General features: G+C 39.5%; 1 protein-coding gene across 2 annotated transcripts in view; it reads left to right on the forward strand.

The window, feature by feature from the left end:
- The window catches only part of PLXNA2 (plexin A2), a 586,503-nt gene that overhangs the window by 385,958 nt on the left and 178,407 nt on the right, over nucleotides 1-22,138 (forward strand). For both annotated transcript variants that reach the window (XM_089514441.1, XM_089514442.1), the window contains 3 exons: nucleotides 4,442-4,642; nucleotides 10,764-10,860; nucleotides 14,067-14,266. In XM_089514441.1, coding sequence (XP_089370567.1) covers nucleotides 4,442-4,642; nucleotides 10,764-10,860; nucleotides 14,067-14,266 — 498 coding nt within the window. The remainder of the gene's footprint in view (nucleotides 1-4,441; nucleotides 4,643-10,763; nucleotides 10,861-14,066; nucleotides 14,267-22,138) is intronic.

Below are 22,138 nucleotides of genomic sequence, written 5' to 3' on the forward strand. Positions count from 1 at the left end.
GGGCACCACAATTCAAAAAGAACATTGAGAAACTGGAGCGTGTCCAAAGCAGGGTGACTAAAATGGTGAAGGGCCTGGAAACCATGCCCTATGAGGAACAATGTTTAGCCTGGAGAAGAGAAGGTTAAGAGGTGATATGATAGCCCTGTTTAAATATGTGAAGGGATGTCATATTGAGGAGGGAGCAAGCTTGTTTTCTGCTGCTCCAGAGACTAAGACCCGGAACAATGGATGCAAGCTACAGGAAAAGAGATTCCACCTCAACATTAGGAGGAACTTCCTGACAGTAAGGGCTGTTCGACAGTGGAACACACTCCTTTGGAATTCAGTGGAGTCTCCTTCCTTGGAGGTCTTTAAGCAGAAGCTGGATGGCCATCTGTCGGGGATGCTTTGATTGAGAGTTCCTGCATGGCAGGGGTTGGACTGGATGACCCTTGTGGTCTCTTCTAACTCTGTGGTTTTGTGGGACCTTCAAGGGACCTTGAAGCAGTGGTACACACACTGGTAACCGCTAATCTTGATTTCTGTAATGTGCTTTACATGGGGCTACCCTTGTGCCAAGTTCGGAAGCTCCAATTGGTTCAAAACGTGGCAGCCAGATTGGTCACTAAAACTCCTAGATTTGACCATATAACACCTGTATTAAAAATCACTTCACTGGCTGCCAGGTGCAGTACAAGGTGTTGGTTATTACCTTTAAAGCCCTATATGGCTTGGGCCCAAGTTACTTGTAGGAACACCTCTCCGTACACAATCCAAGCTGCACTCTCAGAACATCTGGGAAAAATCTACTGGAAATACAAACTACCAGACTGCACATGACTTCCCAAAGAACTTTTATTGCCACTTCCCCTAAACTGTGGAACAGTCTGCCGAAAGAGATCCGTCTTATCACTACCTTGGACACCTTTAAGAAGGCAGTCAAGACGGAGCTCTGCTGGCAGGTCTACCCTCCTGAATTCACTTAGGATATTCACCCTTTAATCCTTGAGGATGATTCTCTGTAAATAACCACTGTAAATAACCACTGATGTATTTATTGGAATTGTTGGATTTTATGATTGTACTGTATGCTTTTTATCAGGTTGTAACCCCGCCTTGATCCGTAGGGAGAGGCGGGGCACTATTATTATTATTATTATTATTATTATTATTATTATTATCTGACGGGTCCCATTCTTCTCCCACTGCCCATATGTTACCAAACAGCGACGGGAGCCTCCTGGTGGGATCACTCCTGGCACTATTAAAGGGGAACGCTTCCGTTTTCATCATGGAAGCGTTCTCGTAATTGTTTTTAAAAGGGGGCTTTTTCAATAACGGATTAAATTATTATTAAAAAAGCCCCCCTTTTTAAACAGTTACGAGAACGTTTCCACGACAAAAACGGAAGTGTTCCTCTTTAATAGCACCAGGAGCAATCCCACCAGGAGGCTCCCGTCGCGGATGGATGACGCTGGGGCGATGGGAGCAGAGTGGTACCGCTCAGGTATGATAAACTCCTATAGCTCTATAATGGTCATAGATACATAGCAGTATTGTCTCTATAGGTCCTATTGATCACTTGATCTTGGATTATTATCTCACAATTTACAGTTGTAGCTATTTTCAAGTTTACAACTGTGAGCTCTCAGTGGTTACTGAAATCAAAAATATTGAGTTCCTAGGACTGATAGCTCCTCTGAGAAATGCTTATAAATGGGTTCACAATATCATAAAGACCCAAGAACCAAAAGAGAAATGGAAAATAAATCTGAACTGACTGTTTTCTGTTCTGTTTGCATCTAATGAATCTTGTTGATTGCTGATAATGATCTGGACCAAAAAGCTGCCTTAATATGTAACTTTTTTATAAAAAAAAATCTATAGATTCTTTATGAAAAATGGAACATTGGGTAAACAGAGTATTACATAAACTGTGATGTCATAAACTGAAATTTTCCATTTGTTAATTAGCAAATGTAAGTACTAGTATTTGCTGTTAACAAATCATGCTTCAGGGCACACTGTGTAATTGGATGAGTGATTTATTCTGTAAGTTGTGAGTGCTGTGAATTATATATTTCAGCTTTCTTGTTGCTGAAGCTGGCTAAATGAAATAAATTATTACAAATGAAAAGAAGCTCTCAAAGCAAATTAATATGCCATACCAATGTATTTCTCAAAAGTTTACATTTATTGGTGTGAAAATTGTGCTCCATTTTAGCCCTAAATTGAATGAATCTTTCTTTTTAAAACTTGCTTTAAAACATTTTCCCTGTGTAACGGTGAGACCTGTGTTCTAAATACTCTAAAGGCACCAGACCCCATCTGAATGTGGAAGCTAAGCAGAACCAACCCTGGTTAGTACTTGGGTGGGAGAAAGCCAATGAATACCAGGTGCTCTAGGCTATATTTCAAAGGAAGGAACTGGTAAAATCATCTCTGAGCATTTCTTGCCTAAGAAAATGCTATGAAATGCTGTTGCCCCAATTTTGTTGAGAATGTCAGTAGATACTTGACTTACTTACCTGTCACTGATTTGTTTATTCATAAATTATTCTAGAAGAGTGTGCTTCTTCCTATGTCTCAATTTGATGGCTTACCTGTCTAAATGAAACATTTTTATATGATGACAGTTTGGTTTGTTTGTTTATTGACTAAACGAGAAATTGCTGTAGGGCAGAGTTTAGCCATTGCCCTCCCCCCAAAGATGACAGATAATTATGTAATATTTACATATGCTAATTTATATGTATAGATAGAGTTTAGTTGTAATTACTATAACTAATATGAAAATAAAATACATCTCACCAAAGGAGGGAAGAGTGTGCCCAAATAACCTGTGTGCCTGCTCATTCTTCTAAATGTCAATTGATGATGTGAATCTCAAGGCTCTTGTTTATCCTTTCTCATGGCTCTTTGTTGTCAAGCTAGCCTTAGAAAATAGAAAATAATTTCTAAATAAAGTTCTGTCTTCTCTTAGCCTTTCAGGCTGATCAGAGGAGAGGAGATTGCAGGGTTCTTGATGTCACTAGAGTAGCCCAACATTCCTCATTATTGGCTATGCTGGGTAGAGTTGGTTGCATTTGCAGTCAAACTACTGGAGAGCCATCCATTGCCCACTCCTAAAGGCTTATGCTCTCTAAAACAAGCTACAGTTTTAAAGGAGTCCAAACCCCTCTTCCAAATGCCATACTTTCATCTTGCATAGTTGTGGGAAATATTCTGGCTTCCACTCCACAGGAAAGCGGAGCAAGGCAAGTAGTAAATTTATCTCAGGCAGCAATGGTGTCCTCAAGAGTCCAGGTATTGATGAGTGCCATTTTTCTTAGCACACTCTTGAACAAAATGTGCAAATTTTAGAGCACCCAGGGACCAATTTCCTACCCCAACACTGACTGAGTGCGGTCTACCACATAGTTTGAAAAACAAAACAGAAACTGGAAGTGGTCAGGAGTCTAAAATGGGCAGGTGCTATATCTGAGTTTTAAAAGGGAATCAGAGTTCCTGGAGGTTTACAAAACAATTGTTCTCTTTTTTCAAATATTTTGTGGAGTGGGAGGTCCAGTAAAGGCCTGAAGATGAAGAAACACCCTTAGGGTTGCATGTTTCCCATGCTTGCCCCAGAATGAGGTCAGGAAACGTTATAACCATGTCAAATGGCTGCATGGGAATGTCATTGCCATGAAGCCAATAACAATACAGAACTCTGGATAAACAATGACACCTGTGAGAAAATTCAAAGTCATAGCCATATCCGTATGCAAAGGGATCTTGGAGCATCTTTGAGATGAATTGAAAGAAAGAAGCCATTAGCATAAGTGCCTTTATTTCAGTTTGTCTCAAAGGTGCTACAAAATGCCTTTGCACCTACCAGTAAATAGAGACTGCTTATAATAGAGCAGCAAATGATGTTTCCCCTCTTATCCAAGTCAAAGCCAGCCATATTATTTTGTCACGTGTGGCATAAGATCCCACAGATACCTTTCCTTCCTCCTAACAGTATCGGGTCAAATAAATAGCAATTTGAAGCCCGTTCATAACACCCAAAATTTGTTGTCTAAAGTATTCACCTACTCTGCCTTTGTGGTAGGATAAGCTCAGGGGCAAATGTGTTTTACCACTAGAACCATAAAAATATGGATTGATTACTTCATTTGGTTTGATCTGATTATAGAGCAGGATGCAGTTTTGCAAATCCCCTCTCTCCCCCTGGAATCCTACAGTTTCAAACACACACACACATACACATCATTGACATTCAGGTCACCTCTAGCTAATCATTTATATTATGAATGTGGAACACATTTTTAGGACAGCCATAAGTAAGATCAGGTCCTTGCTTCAGGGAACATGGCAACAATATGTAACTCTGCATATGTCTCCAAGACCCAAAGCTGTTCAGAGTATGAAGAACATATATTTTCCTGAATACCCCTTTTTTGCATATATTTTCCAGGACTGTCCACAGCTTTTCCCCACAGAAGAGATTTTGATCCCTGTTGGTGAGGTGAAACCCATTACACTGAAAGCTAGAAATTTACCTCAGCCTCAATCTGGCCAGCGTGGCTATGAGTGTGTCCTCAACATCCAAGGAGTGATTCATCGTGTACCTGCTCTTCGTTTCAACAGCTCAAGCGTCCAGTGCCAGAACAGCTCGGTAAAGTGAAGGGATTTGGAGCTGGGGAGAAGGGGTAAAAGGGAATCGCTGGAGGAGAACAGAATTATGTGTGGAAAGAGTTGTGGGTATATTTATTTGCAGTATTTCTAGATTGCCTTTCAGAAAAGGCAGTACCAACTGGTCTTCCAAAAATGTTTAAACTTCAAAGTAGAAATTCAGTCCAACTAAATTAATGTATGGTGATCATTTAATTACACTTTGCAACAACAGCATAGATTTTCAGCTAATTCCCCAAAGCCTAAAAATAAATCTTCCTTTTGGTGGTGAGTGTTGTAGAACTTTGGGGCCACTCTAGAAAGGCTCCTGTTCTTGATATCCCTGAAAAGATAAAACCAGAAGTTGAGTCTCAGTGGCAGGGCTTTTTTTTTTTTTAAATCACTTGTGGGATATAATTTCAAAGGAAAATCAATATGGGAACGAAATAAATGATTTTCACACCAAGTGAGAAGGAAGCTTCCTCTGCTTTAAAATCTGTGCACACTGTACATATGTCTTGAACCCTGGCCTTACTCACCAGTCGCATTAGATTAACATGTAATTCATTTTGTCTGAAAAGGCTATACAAAAATCAGAATGTAAGAGAATACAAATTCTATATATCCAAGTGATGTGAAATAGTTAAATGACATTATCAAGATGCAAGTATCACAGACTTTGATCTAAACTGCACTGTAGAAATAATTCAGTTTGACACTGCATTAACTGTTATGGCTCAGTGCTATGGAATTCTGGGATTTGTGGATTTCTAATACAACAACAACAACAACAACAACAACAACAATAATAATAATAAATTGTATTCCGCTTAATCTCAAGGAATCCAAGCAGATTACAGGAGTAAAACAAGATACAGTTAAAAGAGAAATGCATTAAAAAAAATTCCAAGATCCCCATGCCTCCCCCCGTCATAAAAACACAAATAAACACTAAAAAGAGATTAAACCATGAAGAAAGGTTAAAAAAAAATTAGTATATAAAATGAAGTAAAAAAAATTCAAGCAGAGTCCAGGTAGAGTAAAAGATAAAGATGGAAGGTAATGGTGGGGGGAAAGAGGTGGGGGGGAGGCAGGTCAACAAAGATGCTGTAGTCTGGTAAGGCCTGCCAGAAGAGATCCGTCTTAATAGCCTTCTTAAAGGTTTCCAAAGTGGTAATCTGATGGATCTCATCTGGCAGGTCGTTCCAGAGTCTAGGAGTGGCTGCTGAAAAGCATTGCTGGGTCACTGCAGAAAGTCTAGTCCTCTTCGGTTGAAGCAGATTCTTCCCAGCGGAACGAAGAGTGTGGGGAGGATGATATGGGAGAAGGTGCTCCCGCAAGAAGTCAGGACCCAAGCCATGTAGGGCTTTAAAGGTTAAAACCAACACATTGTATCTTGCCTTCTCTTGTTGTTGTTATTATTATTATTATTATATTTATTTATATCCCACCCTTCTCCCAGGACTGAGACTCAGGGTAGTTAAACATTAAAAGCAATACAATACAATTAAAAACATACAAAAATAGTTCACAACACACTGCAGAAATAATCCAGTTTGAGACTGCTTTAACTGCCCTGGCTCAATGCTAAAGAATCTTTGGAACTGTAGTTTTGTGATACATGTGGGCCCCATTCTCACTGGGCTATAAATCAAATCAAGAATCGGATTATAGGGACATCATTCCCATTTGAACTGGCGTTCGATCCTACTTTGATTGATTTCTCCAGTGAAAACCCAAATCAGTGGTGGATAACCTGAGTTATCCTGACTGCACTTTTCCAGAGGTTTTTTTAGCAGATGCCGTGTCGGATCCGGGGCAAACTAATGGGAACTATGGGTGTCTGAATCAGTATTTTAGGAGGGGAGAAGCAATGTTCAAGGGGCTGTCCCAGGGGTGTCACCTGCATTCCCAGCACCATTTCCCCCTGTTTGCGTAGCCTTTGCCCCAGTGGAGCAGGAAGCAGAGCAAGGCAATCACATGTGTAGACAAATTTATTTTTTTTAAAAAAATTAAGCTTTCAATCACCCAGGCATTCTGTAGGGTGTCGATCATTATAAATTGCTCCATTTGCCTCCAAACGTGATAAGCGCATGACGCCCCCTGCCACCACCACCCCCGCTCCACATAGATCGATGTGTGAGGAGACCACTACATGCCTTTTTATAACTATTATTTCTTCTTTTTCCTTTTTCTGTTTTTGCTGAGCGCATAAGCGCCTCAGCATTCTAGCATCTGGGCAGCAATCACAATGATGCCTAGCTGCCTAAGCACTCAGGCGCTTTAGTGATCCACTGACCACAACCTCCCCCCCCCCCCCCCGAAAAACAGGTTCGAAAGATGCAAACACAAACGGGGAACAAAAATAGCCACATCAGAATGCATTGAAGCAACTGATGTCACTGTGATGTCTAATCGCCTAAGCGCTTGATTGGCAGCTTAAAAAAGGAAACTTAAAACATCTTAAACCGGTTCCAGACAGGGAACAGGGAACAAAAAAGTCCATGTCAAAATACAACAGAGAAATATCAATGGGACCGAGAACATGAGTCAAGAAAAAACGAGTTTGTTTGCTCCCTTTTGTAATGAGAACGATGGATGTGATTCAAATATGACTCGGTAACTCGCTCCAAATCTGACTCACAGCAAGATTTGTTGCTTTATCGCCCAGTGGGAATGGGGCCCTAGCCTTCTCTGTCAGAGAGCTCTGGTTCTACAATAAGATTCCCTGAGCACTGAGCCAGAGTAGTGGAAGTGGTCTCAAACTGGATTATTTCTGTAGTGTTTTGGACCTCTGACAGAGAGCTCTGAGCCACAACAAATGACAAATCCTAGTATTCCATAGAATGGAGTCATGGCAGTTAAACTGGTGTCAAACTGCATTATATCTGCTCTACTGATTAGACCTCTGTAGGTTTAGAAATCTAGCATTGTTCCTGTTGATGTCCTTTCAGGACTTAGGCAGATGTCTGAGCAATTATTGCTAATGGCTAATGTCTAGGCTGACAGTGGTGGCAAAAAACAGCCTTGCTAGTTGTTATATAATAATTAATCCCAACAGAAATGGATCAACAGCCTCATTTCTGTCCACAATTATACCAGAATTATGTTCTTTACTCTCCACATCCTAACAGTTATTAACAAAACTTTGATTATATAAGAGATAGAGGCAACTTGATAGATTTTCACAGGATCATAGTTAATTCTTTGATACAAATCCACAAGGACATTTGCTCTGTTCTGTGAGACTTGTGCATCCTTCTTTCTGTCCTGTTACAAATAAATAAATAAATGGAGAACTGGTGTCATGTGGATTGTAGAGTGAGTTCCAATGCAATAGGAAAAAGTAATTCTACCTAGTGCATGGTTGTTATTACTGAAGAACTGGACAAATATTTAGAAACTCTGCAGTCTCCCAGGAGTGAACATACAAACCTCCAAGTATGGGATACTTACCTCTTCTTTCTATTCATCATGACTGCTTATTCCTTAATGCCACAGCAGGCTGTTACATGGCACAGTGCTAGCTTTCTGTGCCTAGTGTGCTATATACTTTGGATTTCCCCCCATTATAACTTCTTTTTCTAAGTAAAAAAATTATTTTTGAGATCCTTGATAACTCAAGGAATATCATACTCACATTTACTGGTGCTCGGAGTATCAAAGACTCTGCCATCTTAGCTGTGGAAGCCAAGAATGATGCAAATGTAGATGGTACAAGAAAAATGTGCCAGAGAAAATTATTCTGGAAGACAATTTAAAAAAAAGAGAGAGGGGGGAAAGGGAGTTAAACTAATCCTGAATTCCGGATGGGAATGTGCCACAGGCAAGTGAGGTGTTTAATTAGAATCCTGGCCCCAGAGAAGATCTTTTATCTGTCAGCTTCTCCGTCTGTGACTGTGGGGGGTCAGGAAAAGGGGGGTTGGGGCGGGGATGTGACAAAGGTGTTAAGGCAAAGCTAATTCACACAGGAGAGATAAAGAGAATTGCAGGCCTTCTTATCAGGGAGCTGTCAAATTCCAGGCCACAGCAGCTTGATAGAATGTGTAATACTGGAAAGCTGCCTGTTGCTGGGAAAAGAGGTAGAAGGAGAAGGGATGTGAAAGGAGAGGGAAGAAAGGCATGAAAAATAATCTCTCTTAAATAAGCATAGCCTAGGAGGCCACTGCACACTTTATTGTTGAGAACAGGATAAGCCCAAGGCATTTTGCTGCCCAAAACAGAGTAGCAAATGGTCCTGCTCCCTTGAAAGTAAAGACACGTAATATCCTAGGCTGGTCAGATTACCTATCACAAACAGTTCTCAAGTATTTTCCTGGCAATAAAAATGCAATCATAATAAACTGATTGACTCACAAGATTCTGCCCTTTGATGTCACACAATCTGCTGCCTGAAGCAGTTGTCTCACTGTGCCTAATGATAGGGCAGGTCTTGGCTGTGAGGCAGCAATATTTTTTGTTCCACAGGAGTATCCAAGCCCACAAATATGACATTGGAAGGAACCACATCAATCAAGGCCATCAGAACTTTGTTTTTGTGTGATGCCAGAAACCACAATTCAACAGCCTCTTTTTTAAAAAAAAGTAATAATAAATCCTAGAAATTACACATCCATTTACTTAACAGTACTGCAGATGCTGAAATCATAAACAATGGTTCTTTGGGACATGGAAATTCAGAACAAAAATGAAATAGAAAATAGGCTGTGGAATTCTGAGGTTGGTAGTTTTCTGAGATATTTAGACTTACAGAGCTCTGGTGTCACAACAAACTACAGATCCTGGGATTCCATAGGATGGAGCCATAACAGTTAAAATGGTGTCATACTGCATTAATTCTGCAATGTGGCAGCAGCCCTAGACCAACATTCAAACTGCTACACAATGCTGGATTTCTCTCCATCATGCTGCTGCCTCTGTACAGTTTTCTGTATGTATAGTTGCTTGTACATACTGTAAAATAATCCAGAGCTTTGGTTCCTTTTCAAGTTCAACATGTGCAAAAACAAAAATTAATAAAAATTCCAAATAAGTAATTATTAAGTCCTCCCTGAGTTTGTGAGCACAGCCCGATTCCATGCTGATGGCAACCTTGTAACTCAAGTTGGTTTTGTGATGATGCTTTTTTAAAAAACTGGTGAGTGAATTTGGTGATGCCTTCAGCAAAAGATATAGGACATTTTAGTGCTCTCTGAAAGACATTGCTTAGGTTGCACCTTAGAAAGAGCTGGAAGGTACAATGTGAAAAGGATGATATACACGAAGAGCTACAGCAATCTGTCATTTTTGTCCTCTGGTATGGTAAAGCTGTTTTATAATTGCCTAACTCCCTTTTTCTGTGGCATTTTGCCCCTAACACCTCACTGTTACTTAAACAAATTCCTTTGCACAATCTATGCAGCCCAAATGACACCCGTGTCATAGTCTGTTATAAAATGCACAAGTTAAGTGATAATGAGCTTAACTTTCTTACTGGGAAAAGTATTGTGTAAAACCGACCTCATTAGGCCAGAAAAGAGAGACACTTGTGAGGTGGATTACAAGCTCTCTCTCTCTCTCTCTCTCTCTCTCTCACACACACACACACACACACACACACCCATTAAGATACAACCAGAAGATACCAGACAAACCAACTCCTAATGCTTCTGTTAGTCAGACCTCAGAATGAAAGCTATTAGAATTCTTGAAAGTGGGGCCAGCAACAAAATTATAAGGGTGCTAGCCAGCCAAGTATGCCCTCTTTTCTAGATACTCCATTCTGAGGCCAATGTGGCTCTCCTTTGGAATGTTAAAATTTTCTTTTTCCTCTCATTAATTATTTTGTTGGTAATGGTGCTTTATTGGCAAAGCAAGGATTGAGTGGTGAAAACAGTCTACATGAACTGGATAATTAATCTATTACCTATCTCCAGGTTTGTCAGCTGATTAAATTATCTTGCTATGGCATGAAGTGTCTCTCTTCATTCAGATGGTGGAAATATATGTTAAAATTGGCAATCAGACAGATCTTGCCACAGTTTTCTGACCTGTGTATTGTCACTTTAAAAACTGTTTGGATAGATCTTCCTCTTCTTTTGTCACAGAAAGTTTTCATAAATGTGTTTAATTTCCCTATTCTATAGTATCTCTATGATGGAATGGACATAAGTAACTTAGCAGTAGATTTTGCTGTGGTATGGAATGGGAACTTCATTATCGACAACCCAGAAGATTTGAAAGGTAAAGATTTGTTTGTTTATTTTGATGTCTTTATCCCAGAATAAATTTTGAGAATCTGTTCTCAGCCATTTGAAATATTTTTATTGGTTGATAAAACTACTAAAATATTAGTATAATTTTGTTTTTTGGCACATACTTTCTTCTTTCCCTCTCTTGACCTCTGTTAAATCTGTCTCCTGGAAACAACACCTGTTTTTAGTGACAGTAGCCCTGTTACATGCAGAATGCACAGGACAAAAAGACCATGTTCCCTGCAATCTGGTGTCACCCTTTCCGGACAATGCAGCCCAATAGCCCCAGGCCAGAACTGGCCAGACCAGACACCAGTAAAGTGATTCTGGCCCAACTCAGTCTAAAAGGTCCTTACCATGGTCTAAAAACACTGGCTGGTTATGGTGAAGTTTCCTAGAAACTCTGTTGCAATATCCAGCAGATCGCATGGCTGCGCACCCCCTTACCTGCCACCATTTCTGTGTTCCCTCTGAAAGTCCCAGCCTGGAATGTTGGAAGGAGATGCCTGGTCATGTGGTGGAGGGAGGTGTCCCATTTCTGCTCTTACAGGCTGTGACAGCGGCTTTAGAGGGAACACAGCAGTGGTGGAAGGTAAGGGGCCTGTGGTAGGATGTGTTAATTTAACAATTAACATCCTAAAAACTGTGTTTGACTGACGAAAACGGAAGAGTAATCCCATAAAAGTAATGCAGGAATCTACCTTGTGCTATAGAGAACATCCATATACTGTATTCTGCTTTATTTCAAAGTATTGCTTTCATACTTTTGCTCTGTAATGATATTGGCTGTTTTTTTGCTATAGCATTTCTCATACCCATTTTCTCTTCATTGATGTGAATCCAAGTTCAGACATGATTCTGCTGATTATGTAGCTGAGCATCTGCATCTACTAATGTATTTAGACTGCACAGTATTTCACTCATGACATTATCAATTGTAGAAAACAGACATTGAATTTACTTTGGGGAAAGTAAAGTTTGATATAGAACACAAAAACTAAACTATGGCCCCTCCTCCCTTCTTGTGATTTCATACTGCAGCATAGTCTTAGTATAAGAACTTTATATCAAACCAATCCACATTTTGACAGACCTTTTTTTTTTAAAAAGAAAAGAAAGCAAGCTGCAAATGCTGGTTATCATTACACTGAGAATGAACTACATCTGCAGCCATGTATTTTTGACTCAGCTCAGTTACAAACAGTATGTATAGTTGGATAAAAGAGTCTGGTTCAGTTGGGTAAATCTATACTTAATATACAAGAAAAGCTGTTGGACAGTGACTGCTGCTACAGGTGGAATGCCTAGAAAAATACACATGGTATCCAAGTCAATTGTTATAAGACTAAAGCTGTGGCAGTTCAAATCAAAACAAACCTTGAGAAAACAGCAGAATTGCTCCCTGAAATGAATACCCATTAAAGAATTTCATTTTTATGGCAGCAAGGACATCCATTTAATGGGTCCTGTTTGTTCCCATCTGAACTATATTTTGCTTTTGCGTGCTTTTGAAGTTTACTGTGGAACCTGATATATTGGAAGTCCTGCCAGGCTCCCTGGGAATGGAGACATTGTTTTCAATAAGGTCTTTCTTGCTTGAAATCAGTGGAGCAAACTAAACAAAGAGGTTTTGAAGCCTGACATCCAAATCAGGCATGGAAGAAATAATACCTAAGAACATCTGTGGAAAGGTTCAACAGGAAGGAGAGGAGTTTATATACCCACAGTGTACAAACTCTTGTGTGCAAGCAGAGACCTTGAATAGCCAAGCACATAGTTAGTTCTTGAATTATGCTTTTGTTTCTCCACTGGCTAATACAGTTTACAGATAACTAGTGAGGGAACCACTAAAACAGGGTGAAGGAGCAGTTTACTCAACATCTGTGTAAAAGCTTAGCTAGGTATCTTGATCCTCACACCTGAAGATCCTCACTGGAAACTATTAGATAGTGAAAGAGTAAAACACTTTTTTACTTAATCCTCCTATGTATGAATTTTAAAAGTTCATATTTTATTTTAGCATTGCACTGCACTGGATGGAGGGATTCTGATCTCATTGGATTGCCAGAGTACAGCAGTTAGCAGTATGGTTAGCGGAAAGGCTAACTTTGGCCCAGTACAAACCTCTCCAAAAGAGAGGCCTGCTGGCACACACACACCCCCCCCCGTAGGGAACCCGCAGCCGCCAAACTGCGCAGCTTATCTGCGGAGAAAAAAGAACCCGCAAAAAGCGGGTTCTTTTTGTGCTGTGCCAGTTATGCCTGAGTGCGCCAATGGTGCACTCGTGACATAACTGGCACGGTGCGACATGCGGATGCTATGCATCCGTCACATCACAATGGCGGCGCCTCTCTACATGGGGTGCTGCCATATGGTTGCCGTGCAGTCCCTTAACCCTAGTATGCCACCAGCATGGTACATTTGGCCCATCTGGACTGAGCTTTTGTATGCCTTTTATTCCTGAACCCATTCTGAACATTTTTTTCCTCACTTGCCAAATCAGGGCAAGCCTGCTGACAACCTGTGCATGTAATTTCTGCTTCTCAGCATCATGGTTAACTAAAAATTACAATGGACATTATTGGGCTGATGGGTTCAGACTAAAAAGGAACAGATTTGTTTGTAACATTTTTGTTTCAGCTATATTTTGTATGGGGAAAAAATGTGTGTTGCATGTGGATGGAATTTGAAAACATTGTTTAGAATGTTCTATGTAGCAATATCACAGAATGCCTGCATTTTCAGTTTGGTTTTGTGTGGATTCTGTCACAAAATATGACTCTGAGGGTGAGGAGGGCACAAGGATGTCCCATCTTGGAAAATGAAGGTTCACCAAGCTTCATAGCATAACAGATTATGACTGCAATAGTTTTCAAACCCAGATTATTTTAAACATGGAAAAGCTAGTTTTACTAAACTATAACATTATCTTTGAAGAGGGTTCACTGCATGACCCAAACAAAGAAGCTTCCTTAGCCAGCCTAATGACAGATTGTGTTCATGGCTAGATAACAAGCATGCATACAATCTTGGTAAGTCAGGCTACACAGTAAATGGACTAAGACAAAAATTAGTGGGAGGTTCATACAGGAGTCCATAGAAACTTCAGTTTATGCCTTCTAGCAAAATGTATGTCATTTGGTTTGTCAGGAGCATGCTGCCTGTCACTCATCCTCCTATTTTCTGTCCCCACAGTTCATCTGTACAAATGTGCAGCCCAGAGGGAAAGCTGTGGGTTGTGCCTGAAAGCAGATCAGAAATTTGAGTGTGGCTGGTGCACTGGAGAGGGAAAATGCACTTTGCGTCAGCACTGTCCTTCACCTGTTGGTGGCTGGGGAAGATGGCTTGACTGGTCAAGCAGGAATGTCAAATGCTCCAACCCACGTATCACTGAGGTAATGAAATTAATTTTCTCCCACTTTTGTTCAGTTCTTTGCTTGCTTGTTTGCTTACTTACCTGAATTTCCTTTTGTATTGAAAACCAATTTGTGGTATCCTAAAACTCTCTTAATATGCATATGATATTAGACATTATTATCTGCACATATCTGGAAACCAAGCCCAAAGGAAAACAGCTTATCGCTCTGGGGACTGAGAGAAGACTGAGAGATTTTACAACAGCCATTTTTTATTTATCTGAAGGGACATCATGTAAAAGGTGAAACAAGCTTGGTTTCTGCTATTCCATAGGCTAGACCAGAAACAAATAGATTCTAATTATAAGAAAAGAGATTCTATCTAAATATTAGGAAGAATTTCTTGATGGTAAGAGCTATTGAATAGCTAAACAGACTATTTCAGTAGGGGATGGACTCAGAAGCCTTCACTCTCTTTCTGTCAGTGACATCTGTGATGAAGGTATGGTGTCAAGGGGCTGACCTACAATATGATCCTGACCATGGTATCTGCTCCTCAAAGATATTCTATCTCATTGTTTCTTTGACTTTTTTAAAACTAGGCAAACGTTTGAATCCCTATACATAGTCAAAGGAATTCAAGTGACCTCCCCACCCCATGACATGGTCCCTTGGCCTCTGAAAGTCAAAAGAAGGGGCCACTCATTAGCAGACTTCTGCTAACAGAAAGCAAATCCTGGATTCAAGCAATCAAACTTTTCTTTAGCCGATCTTTTAATTTGTTTTATTTTTCAACTCAAAAATGTTTTTGCTTCACCCATAACATTTTATCGATTTTTTTAAAAAAAAACTTAAATATTCTTCATCTGTTGACTTGATTATGTTAGCCAACTTTGGAATTCTTTTGAAATATTTAAAATAATTAAATAAGTAAATAGATTTGTTATTAACCAGATGGTCATTTACACTGATTCTGAAATGCTACTGCTCCTGCATTCTTCAACACATGCAAAGTTGGAGTTCTTTAAATCTGAGGAAGACTTGGATATTGGTAAAAATAAATATTGCATTGATCTTAGTTTATTATAATGACAATTCTCCCTTTCTTTCCTGCAGTATTCTTTCCATTTTTTAGATCTCTTTGTCACAAAACTCAGCCATCTCAGAAGCTTGTTGCACTGACTTTGTGATATGTAAATACCAGGGCCATTCATTAAATCTTAGAGGCGAAGCAGATGGTCCAAAAGGAACAGCCTGAGGCCATGATCAACTAGAGACCATGGTGACAGCATGGCCCACTTCTGAAGTAGGCTGTTCCCACGGTCCCCAATGGGCCACTGGCAGAAGTACATTTTTTCTGCACCTTTTTGGGCTAGCTCTTCCCACCTCAGAGCAACCTCAAAGCAGTTTCCAGACACTTTGGGGGTGTGCATCATCTGAATGTCATGCCCTCAAAGTGTCCAAAAGCCACTTTTCTTGGCTCGTCTGTTTTAGGCCTTGTTCTTTAGATCTTACATATGGGTGAACTCACGATTATATATGCATGATACCTCATGATTGACTGACTGAATCTACTTTTAAATCATCCCTTTCATTTGTCCATTGTGAGGAAATTAAGAAAAAACTCTTTCAATATTTGCATTATCACCTCAAACAAATGTGCCTCAAGCTCTGGGACAAGTCTTTGCTATTGTTGATCCTAGGAAAAAAGAACATTAGAAGGTACATCCTTTTCCCCTATTTGCAGCAAGGACAGGATGTCAATTAGAAATATTTCTCAAAGGGTAACAATAAACATGGTACTATTCAATGTGCTTCTTAGTAATTCTCAAAATGGAGGACATATTGAAATTCCTCCTGGACAGAAAGCTGATCTGTAGGACATTTCAGGAAAAGGAGAATGCCTGGCCACCCTAGATATAACCATACTACTTTTGATGCTGTGCAGTGGAGTAATAAATGCTCAGGTATATAAATGCAGAACATTTCAACCTTCTTAGAACAAACACTAAGTGATTTACAGATTGCAGTCCCTGAACAAGGAAACTACAAAGGAAGACTAGAAAGAGAAACTGAATTGTATTTACAAATTCCAATCCTTCAGCAGAGGTAGAAACAAAAACAATGATTTCATGACCCACTGCATTTATTAATATAAGAGTCCTTGCTGCAGAACATATAAGAAAAGGAATCTTCTTTTGAACCTAGAGAAACTGACTTTTGTAAAACAGATTTATTGCTTTCACACATCAACACTCAATTACCAAAGACCTCTATCACATTACACTTCCCTTTGAAGATGCTTAGCATCTTTTGGGGTCCTATTACATTCTGTCCCACTCCAACCGTGTTTGGTTTACACATGGTTTAAGTATGTTTTATACCAGAGCATTTACTATCTCTCTGCACAGCATCTGAGGTTTGTATCCACAAAAACTCATGTGAAAATAAAAACCAGTTAGTCTTAAAGGTGCTGCTAAATTTCTTTTTCTTCTTCCCCTTACTCCCTCCTTTTTGTTTGTACCTGTTTCCAACTCATTTTGTCTAGCTCATTATAGAAGAAACAAAGAGGAGCAGATAAAGCAGCATGTAACTTATTAAATTAGGGCAGGATCTAATGCTAGACTTTTACTAGATGTACAGAGAAATCTAGTAGAAGCAGGAAGTGTGGTTTTCCTTTACCATTACTGTACATCCTGTGCATCCCAAAAACCTCTTATGAGGGGCTATGAATAACACTCACCTTTCCTAGAGCCTGTTTTCAGGCAGCTCAGAAAGGTAGGAGGGAAGGGAAATTCAGTTGTGATGGTACTGTAGTGCCAACATTGAGTTAAATTTAGGCCTAGCATTTTTTATGCATTGCTTACATGCATTTTTATTAGCCTTGACCACCCACTCTCAGTTGTCAAGCTTAGCCATCAATTTGGGGGTGTCCCTTCTGCCCTTCGGCAAGCATATTAATTAAAACAGGGAAGTAATTAGTCTGTAATTGATTTCTCTGGATTGTAGGCCAATACAGGGCAATAGTCTTATGAAAACTTTCCTCACTTGAAAGCTAGTAGAAAGTAGCAGTGCTAGCAGCAGCTATTACAGCGTTAAGACGGGGGGGGGGGGGGGGGGATCAGAAAAAAACAACAATCAATAGCCTCTTATATTGTTGAATCCCAGCTCTGCATTTGCTTTATCCATTATGCTGGTTTATAGTTTGGATGCAAGTACCCAATTGGTATCACTTCACATTGTCCTAAGTGCATACTTAAAAGCAGTGCCAGAACTTGTCACTATATAAAAATCACAAATTTGTAAAAGGCCCATTTAAAAAATACCTTGCCCGGTAAGCATTTTAATGCTCTTTTTAATTCAAATTCAACATATAATGGAGACTGAACAATTTCTATTTAACTTCTGGCCAGAGAACATATAAAATTAGGCACCAGAGATTTTTCTCATTAAACATACTAAGCAATAGAGAGCGAGATACAGTGTTGTCATCGTTATGAAACTATGTGAGTAGCTCCATATCCTATGGCAACTTTCCCCAATCTGGTGACCTCCAAATGTGTTAGTTTAAAGTTTCCATTTGAGTTTTGTAATTCAACACATCTGAAGGTTTAGGTTAGGAAAACCTGATCTAAGGTGTTTTGGTTCAGTTCATATATATATATATATATATATATATATATATATGGTTTGTTTTTTTAAATAAAACATGCAATTTCAACTCAGCAAAAATTTAGACAGTTTGGTGTCTCAATAATCTTGGCACACTTCACACTATAGAGAAAGAACTGGTGAAGAATGTCTCAAAGATAACAGTTTTTGTGTTGAGGTCCAAGAGTTATATGTGGAAACTTCCTCTATAATACCCACTAGAAATTTATCTTTCATTTCCCTTTTTCAGGGTTTATAACAAAATTATGACAATGTTATGACCAAAAATCATAGATATTACAGGGGGTCTTCTTCAGTAATTTGGAGGGAATCCATTTTGAGGTTTCAATTATTGTGAATTTTTAAAAAAGAATTAAAATTTATTGAAAGGCAAAAAAAAAACCAAAAAAAAAAAAAACCCACAATATTTAAGGGACAGAGAATGTGTAAAACCAGTGTGGTTTAATGGTGGTGATCTTTATCAAACATGGCTAACAGCAGAAAATAGGTATTCAGAAGATGGGAGCAGTGGCAAGAGTAGGCAGAGGAAAAATAGATTTGATGAAAGATCTGTGTTTAGCAACTCTCCTGAGTAGATGATACTCCCCCCCCCCCAAAGGCAGATCCTATACACAGAATTTTTATAACATATGTAGCCAAAGAGATAAGGGAGGTGGAGGTGGCTGAACATGAGAGATGAGAGGTTATTCCAGGGTTATTAACCAAATAATTAAGTTATGGTCTGATGCAAAGGTCAGGATTTTCTGTGTTGGCAGCAGGCCTCTATTTTTATTGAAATTCACAAATATGGTCCTGATATAGCCACTTATACTAGCTGTGCCAGATGTCCCCTTAATGGAGCTTGTGTGTGTGTTTTTTTTTCTAAAGATCATCATTACAGATATTATATTATATTATTTTGTATTTAATGCTTTGCTATTATGTATCTTTGGAAATTAAGGGCTTGGGGTGTGTGATCTGCATATTGTATTTATTATGGTGCTTCTTGATTGTGACATTAGTTTACTGCACAGTGTGCTGAGATAAATGAGTAGAGAGACCCTTCCTTGCCCAAAGTTTAAAGACAAAGAAGGAAAGACAGTGGGAGTGAGAGAGAAGGAGTGTGTATTCAGAATTGAAGGAGATGGTTCAGGAACTCAGTCTTTATGCAGACAAAAGCTACTGATTATTGAGATTCGACTTCAGAAGGAATGCTTGTAGTGAGTTCTCAGTGAGTCGTACAAAACATCCCATGACTCCATGTGCAGTAGCTGATTACATTGCCCATAACAAAATTTAATTTTTATTTCTTAAAATATTTATATCCTGCCTATATCAAAGATCGCAAAGCAGCATACCATAAAATCAGTTAGCTTTAAATTTTCAAAAATTTAAAGCGGGAGATGATAATTTAAACAATCTAAAACATATTCAACAATACAATAATTTGAAAGATTTTAGAATAGTTTGAAACTATGTAATAATAATAATAATAATAATAATAATTTATTTTTATTTCCTGCCTCTCCCTCCGGATCGAGGCGGGATTACAGCAAAGAATAAAAACCACAATACAATATAAAATACAATATTATCTAAAAATACAGTCAGTAAAACAACAGCCATATTACTACCAATCACTAAAAAGGCCAAATTGTCGTCAATTTTTAGTGCTATCAAATCAGATAGGCCCACCAGAAGAGATCCGTCTTAAGTGCCTTTTTAAAGGCTTCTAAGGTGGTAATGAGATGGATCTCTTCCGGTAAGTTGTTCCATCATTTAGGGCCACGGCTGTAAATGCTTTATGGGAAGTTGTAGTTAGTCTAGTTTTCATATGTTCCAATAGTTTCTTCCTCGATGTTCTAAGAGTGTGGGGCGGATTGTGTAGGGAGAGGCATTCCCTTAAGTAACTTGGGCCCAAGCCACATAGGGATTTAAAGGTAATAACCAATGTACTGTTGGCCCCCCACATTTGTGGCTTTGACTTTTGTGGATTTGATTATTTGTGGATTTGATTAATATGTTCTTTCTTGGACCTCCAACATAACTCTACTGGAAGCTATAGAGTCATGCTGTAGGACCTAGAAATTCTTAGACAAAACATTTTTCTAGGCATTTATTTGTAGGTTCTCCAGTGCAGTTCTATGGTCAGCCTCTCATGGATGTTGACCATAATGTTATGCTGGAGGATCTAGAGATTCCCAGAGAGGTGTTTTCTCAGATAAAAAAGAGTGGGTTTTTATTTGTGTTTTTTCCACTTTCATGGGGATCATATGTCCCTAACCCCAGTGAATGTGAAGGGCCTATGGTATGAGTGCAAACAGCATGAAATTATTAGACCCCAAAGGCTTTAATAAACAACTTTGTTCTTACTTGGTGATGGAATGGCCCTCACTGTCTGTATGAGATGTTCTTTTTCACAACTTTCTGTTGTAAAAGCAAGCTGTGAGTAGGTGGTACACAGAGATACCAGTCCATGCTCAAAAGCCCCATCAAAGTAAGCTTCAGTTTGATAACTATGGTCCATTTTATTTTTATCAGTGGTACAGACAGGGATGTAAATCTTTGCTTTTAAATGTCTCATACGTGCAAGAATGTAAAAAATCAGAAGTTTTATCCCTGAGATTACAGTTTTTGTGCTTTGTGAGAGTGTTTTGGGCCTATCAGATTTTTGCACAAAAAAACTTGTGCTGTGTGCCAAACACACACACACACAAATCCAGTGTCTATAGCAACAGAAAAGATAAAAAGAAGAAAATTCTATTTTTTAAAATGCTCTCATGTAGAGAGAAGATAATCTCATAGTGGTTGACTCCCCCACCCCACCCCACCCCCCTGGATGGCTTGGTTTGTCCATATTCAAAGAAATAACAATATCTGTTTTAGCATTAAAAGACATAAATTTATTATTATTGTTATTATTATTATTATGTCTATTTTGCCCCTTCAAAAAGATCGGGATGGCATAAAAGAATACAATAGCATTGTCAAGACTAATTGGAAGAAGAGAATTACTAGCATAAGCCTTCATCAGATGCAAGATTTTACATTCCAAAGGAAAAAAAATACTTGTAAAAGCTCATATCTCTGCATGGAACAAAAACACATGTGCTAAGGATTCAAAAAAGAGAGGAGTGTATCAAAACAAATAATATATTATGATTCACCTTGAAATTATGAATTTTAAATTTCAAAAAGCAAAAATTTGGGCAGAAAGAGGTGTCAAAAGATCCAAAGTAGTCATTTTCAAAGATGTAGCAATGCTGATCTGTTGCAGCACAAAAAAAGAATGGGTTCGGGAGAAATATTACAACAGTATAACAATACAACAGCACCCACAACGTCAAAGGTCATTTACTTGTTTATCCTCCAATGAGGTATACCCCGTCCTATGTGAGCCCTGCTATAATCTACATTTAGGGTTGCCATAAGTCAGGACCTCCAAACCGAGACAAATGTAGGATAAATGTAGGATAAAATTTTCAAATGTAGGACACATTTTTTTAAATGGAGGACACGCAAAAAATTTGATGTTTTTTTAAAAATGTTAATATAAATGCATGTTTCTTAGGCATGATCAAAATGGAGGACATTTGGTATTATTCCTAGACAGATGGCAGAAATGTGCTTCCCTTTCTAGCCAAAAACCAGAAGAAGAGGAGGAAGAGTGGAAGAAGCAGAGGAGGAGGAAGAGGAGAAGAAGAAAAGGAGAAAGAAGAGGAGGAGGAAGAGGGGAAAAGGAGGAGGAAGAAGAAGAAGAAGTAGAGAGGAAGAAAAAGGGGAGGAAGAGGGGAAGAAGAGGATGAGGTGGAGAAGAAGAGGAGGAGGAAGAAGATGAAGAAGAAGGGGAGGAAGAGGAGGAGGAGGAGGAGAGGAGGAAGAAGAAGAGGAGGAGGAAGAAGAAGAGGAGGAGGAGGAGAGTAAGAAGAGAAGGAGGAAGAAGATGAAGAAGAAGAAGAAGAAGAAGAGGAGGAGGAGGAGGAGGAGGAGGAGGAGGAGGAGGAGGAGGAGGAGGAGGAGGAGAAAGAAGAGGAAAGGCTCTTTCCCCTGCCGGACCGCCTCCGTCGCCGGCGGAGGAGGTGGCAAGGCAGGAGAAAGGGGCCTCGCTGAGGCGAGGCCCTTTGGCCCTGTCAGGCCACCTCTGTCACCGGCGGAGGAGGCGGCAAGGCAGGGGAAAGGGGCCTCGCTGAGGTGAGGCCCTTTGGCCCTGCCTGGGCACCTCCATCACCAGTGGAGGAGGCCAGGCAGGGAACGGGCCTC

This window comes from Sceloporus occidentalis, unplaced genomic scaffold (assembly GCF_023333645.1).
Source record: "Sceloporus occidentalis isolate IW3139 unplaced genomic scaffold, rSceOcc1.0.p SCAF_3, whole genome shotgun sequence".
Classification (NCBI taxonomy): domain Eukaryota; kingdom Metazoa; phylum Chordata; class Lepidosauria; order Squamata; family Phrynosomatidae; genus Sceloporus; species Sceloporus occidentalis.